We start from the raw sequence: 9,503 nt of genomic DNA on the forward strand, positions 1-9,503 counted from the left end.
ATCATCATCTTTACCTATTCTTCTGTTGATGGATACTTGGGCTGTTTCCATAGGTTAGCAACCATAAATAATGCTGTTATGAGCATTGGTTGTCTGTTTCTTTCTGAATTAATGTTTTTTTTTCTTCAGATATATTCCAAGGAGTGCAATTGCTGGATCATATGGAAGGACTATTTTTAGATTTTTGAGGAACCTCCATACTGTTTTCCACAGTGGTTGCAGCAATATAAATTCCCACCAACAATGTACAAGGCTTCCCTTGTCGCCACACCCTCTCCAGCATTTGTTATCTTTTTGATGTTGGTTTTTCTGACAGGTTGATGTGATATCTCATTGTGATTTTGATTTCCATTTTTCTGATAATTAGCGATGATGATGTGCCTTTTCACATGCATGTCGGCGATCTCTATGTCTCCTTTGGAAAAATGTCTATTCGGGTCTTCTGGATTCTTTTCTTTTTTAATTGGAGGATAATTGCTTTACAATATTGGGTTAGTGTCCGCCATACATCAACATGAAGCAGCCATAGGTATACAAATGTCACCTCCCTCTTGAACCTCCCTCCCATCTCCCGCCCCATCCCTCCCCTGTAGGTTGTCACAGAGCCCCCGGGTTGAGCTCCCTGCATCACACAACCAATTCCCACTGGCTGTCTTATTTAACACATGGTAATGTGTATGTGTCAATGTTACTCTTCCAATTTGTCCCTCTCTCTCCTTCCCCCGCTGTGTCCACAAGTCTCTTCTCTGTGTCTGCATCCCCGTTGCTGCCCTGCAAACAGGCTCATCAGTACCATCTTTCTAGATTCAATATATATGCGTTAATGTATGATACTTGTTTTTCTCTTTCTGACTTCACTCTATGTAATAGGCTCTGGGTGCCTGTACTTGTTTGAATCACTGTCGCATCATGGCTGCGTAATGTTGTACTAAGTACCACAGCCTTGATCCATTCATCCTGCAGCAGGCGTTTAGGTCGCTGCCGCGTCCTGGCTATTGTCAGCAGTGCTGTAGTGAACATTGGGGTACGTGTGTCTCTTTCAATCATGGTTTCCTCAGGGTATATGCCCAGTGGTGGGATTGCTATAGTAGTTTTATTCCTAGTTTTGTCTCCATACTATCTTACACAGTGGCTGTATCAATTTATATTCCCACCAAAGTGCAAGAGGGTCTCCTTTTCCCCACACCCTCTACCATTTATTGTTTGTAGATTTTTTGCTGATGGCCATTCTGACGTGTGAGGTGATAGTTTTAATTTGCTTTTCTCTGATAATGAGCAATGTTGAGCATCTTTTCATGTGTGTATTAGCCAGCTGTATGTCTTCTTTGGAGAAATGTCTATTTAGGTCTTCTTCTGACTTTTTGATTGGGTTGTTTGGTTTTCTGGTATTGAACTGCATATTGGGTTGTGTGTTGGTTGTCATGTCAAAGATGCAAGAGACATGGGTTCGATCCCTGGGTGGAAAGATCCCCTGGAGAAGGAAATGACCAACCCACTCCAGTATTCTTGCCTGGAAAATTCCATGGACACATGAGCCTGGCGGGTTACAGTCCATGGGGTTGCAAAGAGTCAGACATGCCTGAGCACACGTGCATGCACGCACACACACACACATCTCTTACATCTCTTTCGGTCTGTAGATTCTGCCTCCCTCTTTTCATTACCCTGCACTTAGTTGTTGTAGAAACCAGATCATTTTCTCCTGTGGTTTCTGACATCTTGAACTTTGGCACTTGTCTCTCTGTGGTGTCACCTCTTCTTCCATCAGGAGGCTCATAACGTCCCACGATCATTGATTGTTTAAATCTCTGCCTTCATTAAGGGTTGCCAAATGGTGATATCATAACTCTCGTTTCTTTTTCACTTACACATCTTTAAATGGGAGGTTTCTTCTCAACAACCATTTTGATTATTCTGACTACGTTTATAGGGCTCCCCAGGTGGCTCAGTGGTAAGGAATCCATCTGCAATGCAGAAGATACAGGTTCGATCCCTGGGTTGGAAAGATTCCCCTGGAGAAGAAAATAGCAACCCACTCCAGTATTCTTGTCTGGGAAATCCCAGGGACAGACGAGCTTGGCAGGCTACGGTCCATGGAATTGCAAAAAAGTAGGACAAGACTGAGCGACTGAGCATGTGCGTGCGTGCGCGCACACACACACACACACACACACACACACACACAAATATGTATTGACATCTCTTGTGAGCCAGGTGATCTTTTAGAAGAGGATCTCAGCTTTGAACGAGTCAGGCCCTGCTTTCAACAGTGCTGACTTTTTTCACCTAATGTTTTAACGTGAGCATTATCCAAAGCTCCTCCTTTGCATTCCTCAATGGCTGTATGAATTCTGGGCTAAATATCTACTGTAACTTCAGGACAAAAGTCACAGATTTCACTTTTTCTCTGTTATATACAGTGCAACACAAGATACTTTGTGCATGAAACCTGTAGTTCAGATTATTTTTATTAAGTGGTGCCCACTAATTGGGGTTTCCCATGTGGCTCAGTGGTAAAGAATCCACCTGCCAATGCAGAAGACACAGGTTCAATCCCTAGATCAGAAAGGTACCATGGAGGAGGAAATGGCAACCCACTCTAGTATTCTTGCTGGGATAATCTCATGAACAGAGAAGCCTGATGGACTACTGTCCATGGGGTTGCAAAGAATTAGACAGGACTGAGCACACCCACCCACTCACTCATCTACTTTCCTGAAAGGTTGTGTTCTTTTAACTGTGCCTAGGACCTTGCTTCTCATCCCCCCTCCTCTCCCCAGCCGTGGAGAGAGGCTAGATCTTTATATAATGTAGCCCATCAGATGAATTGCTTGGCCTGCTCTTCTCATTCATTCATTCATTCATTGTTAGCACAAACCACATGGCAGAGGGTGTGAGACTGCAGAAGGAGCATGAGTTGGCAGAATGCAGCCGTGGTTGTAATGAATATTTGTGCTCTGCAGGCCGTGAACCCCGGGAGGTCCCTGTTCCTGCTGTACGCCCTCAAGAGCTCCCCGCGCCTCGGTCTGCTGTACCTCTACCTGTTTGACTACACCGACACCTTCCTGCCCTTCATTCACACCATCTGTCCTCTGCAAGAAGACGGCTCTGGGGACGACATCATATCCAAGCTCCTGGTGGGTCTGCAGAGGGCCTTGAGGGGCATCACGCCACCACTGCCCATCGTGGAATGGATTTGGATACGTGGCTGTAGCCTAGCAGGGAAGAGCAAATAGCACAAGTCTTCATTGGAATCTTGCAAGGAGAGCCCTTACCAAGAAAACAGAGCAGGAACTTCCCCACTCCTAGAAGGCTGTTTGTTTCCTGCATTGCATAGCAAGAGGGGTTACTCTTTAGACTTGAAATATTTAGAGGGGGGAAAAAAAAAAGTATTGCTTCTGTTATAAAATAAGGTAGCCTAGTTCCAGATTGCCCGAGGGTTAGATTTATGGGCCCTCGAGCTTGGTAATGGATCTCTTAACGGGATCTTCTAAATCGGTTTAGTATATGTCCTGTGGGCCTCAGAATAGGAAGCCACCATCCTGCTCACGGATGGCAGTCATCCTGTTAGCTGACCACCAGGCCTTTGGCAGGGCTGGTTACCCACCCCGGCTCTCTTGTATTCCTTCAGAATAGTTGATTGCACTGACTCAGAGTGATTCTCTGTGTCACTGGAGGGTATTGCCCTTTACATTGGTACTTTTGGGGGCAGTCCTTCTGATCTGTTTATATCAAAAGTCACATGGTTATAGGAATCATTGTGTATGATATTGCAGAATTGGATCAAGTGCCTGCCTGACGGACTTTAGCCTTGATGTCGCTTTAAGCCTGCTCATTGGCCCCTTTGCACAGTGTTTCTCCAATTACCCAATTTTCAGCTGTTCTCTGCCCTTGCTGGACTGGGAGCACAGAGAACCCCTGACCGTGGTATTGTAATAAGCCCTGTCTATATCCCTGTCTGCTCATCAGGCTGGCTTTTTTCTTGGGATGCTCAGTGTCTGCTCCATTGTACACAGTCTTGCTCAGCTTTCATTGGCCTCTGGATGCCTGAAAGAAAGTGAAAGTGTTGGTTGCTCGGTTGTGTCTGACTGTTTGCGACCCCATGGACTGTAGCCCGCCAGGCTCCTCTGTCCAAGGGATTCTCCAGGCAAGAATACTGGAGTGGGTTGGCATTCCCTTCTGCAAGCAATCTTCCTGACCCAAGAATCAAACCCAGGTCTTCGACATTCCAGGCAGATTCTTTACCAGTCTGAGCTACCAAGAAAGTCCCAAATGCTTATGAGTTGTTTAAAAACTCTTGTTATAAATTACCTGCTAAGTTTGTCATTAAAGTTTTTCATTTTCCCAAAATTACTTTTTAAAGGTACACGTTTAATTTTCCCATGACCTGTGATCATTCCACCACAGGTGAGAGGTTGAATTTGGGAAATTGTTTGAGCTGCTCTTGCAGTGCTGAAGACATTTTAAAACTGGTTAATATTTATCCATTTCAACCTTCTGATTAATATCTCATGCTTAGGTTTTTTTTTTTTTTTTTTTTCTTCTGAGCTTCCACAATCATATAACAATGTAAGAGGTTCAGTCTCTTTGGTAACATTTATTTAGTGTAAGATGAGTTATTACAAGGTTAGTTGATGGATGGAGATCTCATTTGAGATTGTTGGATGTGTATGTCTGTGTGTGTGTGTTAATAAATGTAAAACTCGCTGGGCTGATCACAGTATCTTGTGTAAAAGTCAGTCCTCATAATTTTTTGTGTTTGTTTTTATGTACTTTTATTTACTTGTGTTCTACTCCTAAAGGATCTTAGAGAGCCCACATGGAAGCAGTGGCGAGAATTCCTCATCAAGTACTCCTTCCTTCCGTACCAGCTGATTGCTGAGTTTGCTTGGGACTGGCTGGAGGTCCATTACTGGACATCACGGTTTCTCATCGTCAATGCCATGCTACTCTCGGTTCTGGAATTATTCTCCTTCTGGAGGATCTGGTCAAGAAGTGAACTGAAGTAAGTATGTTTTTATGTTGGAGATGGTTGGAGCAACAGAGAGTGGGGAAGAAATAACAAGTGGAGAAGTCCTCTGGCGTGTTTTTCAGACTCTAGTAAGACACCCAGCGATCTGGTTTAGAAACACTGCTTAAGCAGCGAACAGGAAAACGACTTTGTTTCAGGATGGGGAGGCTCTCATGGTGCTCATTGTTAAAGGGCGCCTCCGGGTGCCTTTTCCCCATGTAATACACCAGATAATTCCTGGAGGGTGAGGTGTACATGAAGGAGTTTAATAACTGAGGAATAAACAAGCGAGAAGAAGAGGGTGCTTTATGGAAAGTAGTGTGGTAGAACATAAAGAGATCTGAGGAGAAATTCTGTAGGCCTGAGTTCTTACCCTGCTCTGCCACCAACTGGGACAGTAATCATTTCTCTGGATTAATGTGTAAGATGAAAAAGTTGGACTAGACAATCGCTGAGTCAGGACTCTTGGTTGCAAGTGGCAGAAACCAACCTAGGTTGGCTTTCGTACCAGGGGCCATGCCCAGTGATGGCTTCCTGCGTGGCTGGACCCAGAGACCCGAACACTGTCCTTAGGGCCAACTGTCTTTCTCCCTCTCACAGCTGTCCTCTGTTCACCTCAACAGCTCCTGTGTTCAGGGGCCCTTGATCCCTCCAGGTAGAGACCGACAGCTTAGGAACCCTAGAGGAAAGAGACACTTCTCTCCCTATAGCACTTGTGAAAGCCTAGCCTCGGGCTCACATGCCTTTGCTCGGATGCACCCAGCCTGGGTCACAGGCCCCCTGAACCTGTCACAAGTGCAGGGCTTTGTGGGCTCCCCTTGTCCAGACACAAGCATGCACTCAACCCCCATCCAGGGGCTGGCTTCAGCCCTACATGGGCCACATGGAAGAGAATAGGGGAGGGAGGCACCCCAAAGGGAAACTCAGAAGATGCTTCCAGGAGACAGGACGGCTGCTGGGCAGGCAGACACAATGTATCAGCACGCCTGCACCCCTTTTAGCCTGAAACAGCCTGTGACACGAAGGCTTCTTAGCCTTACCCATCAGGTGAATAGTGAGAACCTGACAGGAATCTCCATTATTTATTCAATTCAGTGACTCCGCTTATTCATGCCCAGTTGATTGAAACTCTCCTGTGCCCCTGCTTCTCTGCTGGACAGCACAGATGTGTTGGTCAAGAGAATAGTTTATACCCTGAAGGCCTACAGCCTAGCAGAGAAAATATTATGTTAATATTAAATTAAAGAGGCTTCCCTGGTGGCCCAGTGGTAAAGAATCTGCCCGCCAATGCAGGAGACACTAGTTCAATCCCTGATCCGGGAAGATCCCACATGCCCAGCAGCAACTAAGCCCATGGGCCACAACTATTGAGCCTGTGATCTAGACCCCAGGAACCACAACTACTGAAGCCCGTGCGCCCTAAAGCCCATGCTCTGCAACACCAGAAGCCACTGCAGTGAGAAGCCTGTGCACTGCAACCAGAGAGGAGCCCGTGCTCGCCACAGCTAGAGAAAAGCCCACGCAGCAACGAAGACCCAACACTGCCACAAATAAATAAACAAGTTAGAATATGTCTGTATTATATTAAACACATACAAGTGTGACTCAGCGCAGAAGCGGGTGGAGTTGGGGCAGTGCTGGGAAGGCCTCACCTGAGGGGACCTGGTGACGTTTCCCTGAGGAGGCCCCCTCCAGGCTCCGTCCCAGGAGTTGAAGGTGGCATGGTCAGGAAAGGTGTGTCTTGGGCACAGGGGACAGGAAACAGGGTCTCCTGCGGCTCCAGCGGCCAGACTCTGTGGCGGGGAAAGGCCCAGGCAGGGTCTGAGCGCCTCGGTCTCACCTCTCCCATGCCTCTCTTCCTTTTGCAGGACCGTGCCTCAGAGGATGTGGAGCCATTTCTGGAAAGTGTCGACACAGGGGCTTTTTGTGGCCATGTTCTGGCCCCTCATCCCTCAGTTTGTTTGCAACTGTCTGTTTTACTGGGCCCTGTACTTTAACCCAATTATTAACATTGATCTCGTGGTCAAGGAAGTCCGACGGCTGGAAACCCAGGTCTTATGACTGACACTGCCGAGGTTCGGAGAGACCCTTGCACTCTCCCTGCCCACCGAGCTCTGGGGAGAAGGGGAAGCGGACTTCCTATTTCCGCCCCTAGTAAACAAGGCGCTGCTTTGTCCGTCAGAGGCCACAGCCAGGTCCCCTGCCTCGGCCCGTAGCAGCAGGGACTGGTGCCCCAGGGCTTGGCCGACACGGCGGCCGCACCTCCCACCCGCCGCCTTCCTCGCCGGGACTTGGGAGGCTCAGCCCGTGACGGCTGGCAGGGACTCCGGGTCTTCGGAGGACACACGGTGGGTCACAATCCCCGCTTGCTCTAACCTCAGTGATTGACAAGAGGCTCCCAGGGCGGGTCGGAGCCCAGGGCCAGGCCTGTCCTCAGTCAAGGGTAGGAAAACAGGAGAAGATGTTGTCATAGGCAGAGGCAGTTGCACATAAAAAATAAGGAGGAAAAACCACAATCTAGTTGACGATTCTGTCTTGTGTAAGAGTTGCTAGAAGGTTTAGAGTTAAACCTCTGAAAGCAGTCAGTTTGAGGTTAGAATGATGGTGGTTAGACTCGCCACCACTGTTTTCTACTTGGAATCATTGAAAGTTGGGATCTTTTTGCTGGAGTTGTTGAGTGGGACGTCAGGCAGTTTAATCATCAGGCTGAGCTGCTTCCATGCTATGTAAAATTGTTGTTTGGGGGGTTTGCTTTGTTTTTAAGAATGTAATCTATAAAATGCAAGCCAGTCCGTTTGTTTAAGGAAATACCTTGTACATCGACCTCGCACTGTATAATCTTTATTGTCCTGTCTGATGTATAAAATGATGTGTAATTACACCAAGTGCTGTAATTGTAAATATGAGATGAACTGTGGCCTTTGATTTCCTGCCAGTGTGACAGTAGCAGGTGTGAAAGGCTATCAATCTGAAGATCGGCCCCATATTTATACAGAAATCAGCTTGCATCCAAAGTGTTTTTTTGCAAGTCTATGAACCATTCATTAACCCTTTGTATCTTTGAAGATTTCCCTCAAACTACATCTGAAAGTTTGAAGAAATGACTTGAAATAAAAATAAAGTTTATATATATATACAGATAAAACTTCTACATAGAGAAAAATTGACTGTTTAGGAAACATGAAGAAAATCTATGTTGCCCAGTACAACCTACTGGTCACGCTTACCACACCCGTCCCCGCCCCACCCCACCCCACAGCCGGGGAGCCACTGAGGAGATCTTAAGTGAAAGGGGAGAGAGTGTTTTCCTTAGCCCTGTGTTTCCTCATCAGGCCCTGTTCCTGCCTGACTTGATACGCCAGAGACACTGCCAGCCCAGTGGATCCAGGGACATTGCAGTGTCTACATCTCCCTGGCCTGGTGCCTCACAAGGTTACTCTTCTCTTTTTTAGCTTTTAAAATATTGATCTGTTGGGCTGCCTCAGGTCTTAGTTGCAGTTTGTGGATGCTCTAGTTGTGTGGTATGTGGGTTCAGTAGTTGCGGTGTGCAGGGTTAGTTGCTCCGTGGCATATGGGATCTTAGTTCCCCAATCAGGGATCAGACCCACGTTGCCTGCATTACAAGGTGAGCTCTTAACCACTGGACCACCAGGGAAGTCCCTCTTATTTTTAGATGCAGAAATGGAGGCTGGGTAGCACTACTGGACCTGGGGTCCAGGCCAGACTCCCTGTCCAGTGCTTCTCACCTGTGCCCCTTGGCCTCCCCACACTGTCCTTACCTGCTCCCCAAATCGTGCTTCAGAGATGAGTAATACATGTGCTCCAGGGAGGAGTACAAGGCAGACAGCCAAGCGCAAACAGGAGAGGCGGGGTGCTCCCTGTTTATCACCTGCGGGAGGAACGGGCATAGCAGAGCGAGGGCCACCCTCTCAGAGCAGGCTCAGGTGTCTCCAAATGAGGTGTCTATTTAAAATACTGCACAGACCCTTTAATGCAAGAGTTCCATTTCTGCAAATCTCAAGGGATAATAAAAAGGTGGGAGAGGGTAAAGATTCACAAGCATCCTCGCTACATTAGTTATTGATAAGAATAGGAAATGCTGCCCATGTCAGAAAGCTAGCAGTCTATAAAATAGTATCTAATAACACTTGGAAATGAAGTTTTCACAGCTTTTTTTAAAGACACAGAGAAATGGGAAAAAGCTTATAAAAGTCATACAGTACGGAGTCTCAGTTACGTTTTTTTTTTTTAATTGAGTGAGGTTTTTAAATATTTGTTGATTTGGCCATACCATGAAATGGATCTTAATTCCCTGATCAGGCATTGAAGCTACACCCCCTGCAGTGAAAGCACAGAGCCCTAACCACTGGACCACCAGGGAACTGCCTCAATTACATTTTTAGAACATTGCCGACAAGACTGATAGGCAGCACACCAAAATGCTAAATGTGGTTATATTGGACTGTGAGAATTGGAGTGGGTTTTTTTCTTT

General features: G+C 46.7%; 1 protein-coding gene across 7 annotated transcripts in view; it reads left to right on the top strand.

The window, feature by feature from the left end:
• BFAR (bifunctional apoptosis regulator) overlaps positions 1-8,156 on the top strand; it is a 32,059-nt gene extending 23,903 nt beyond the window's left edge. For 6 of the 7 annotated variants that reach the window (XM_055561316.1, XM_055561317.1, XM_055561315.1 and 3 more), the window contains 3 exons: positions 2,964-3,137; positions 4,803-5,005; positions 6,880-8,156. In XM_055561316.1, the coding sequence (XP_055417291.1) occupies positions 2,964-3,137; positions 4,803-5,005; positions 6,880-7,072 (570 nt within the window). In that variant the 3' untranslated portion in view covers positions 7,073-8,156. Of the gene's footprint in view, positions 1-2,963; positions 3,138-4,802; positions 5,006-6,304; positions 6,453-6,879 lie in introns of those variants that run through there. The other variant, XM_055561320.1, reaches the window with a different exon arrangement.
• The last annotated feature ends 1,347 nt before the right edge of the window (positions 8,157-9,503 follow it).

The sequence above is a fragment of the Bubalus kerabau genome, chromosome 23 (assembly GCF_029407905.1).
Source record: "Bubalus kerabau isolate K-KA32 ecotype Philippines breed swamp buffalo chromosome 23, PCC_UOA_SB_1v2, whole genome shotgun sequence".
NCBI classification, from domain to species: domain Eukaryota; kingdom Metazoa; phylum Chordata; class Mammalia; order Artiodactyla; family Bovidae; genus Bubalus; species Bubalus kerabau.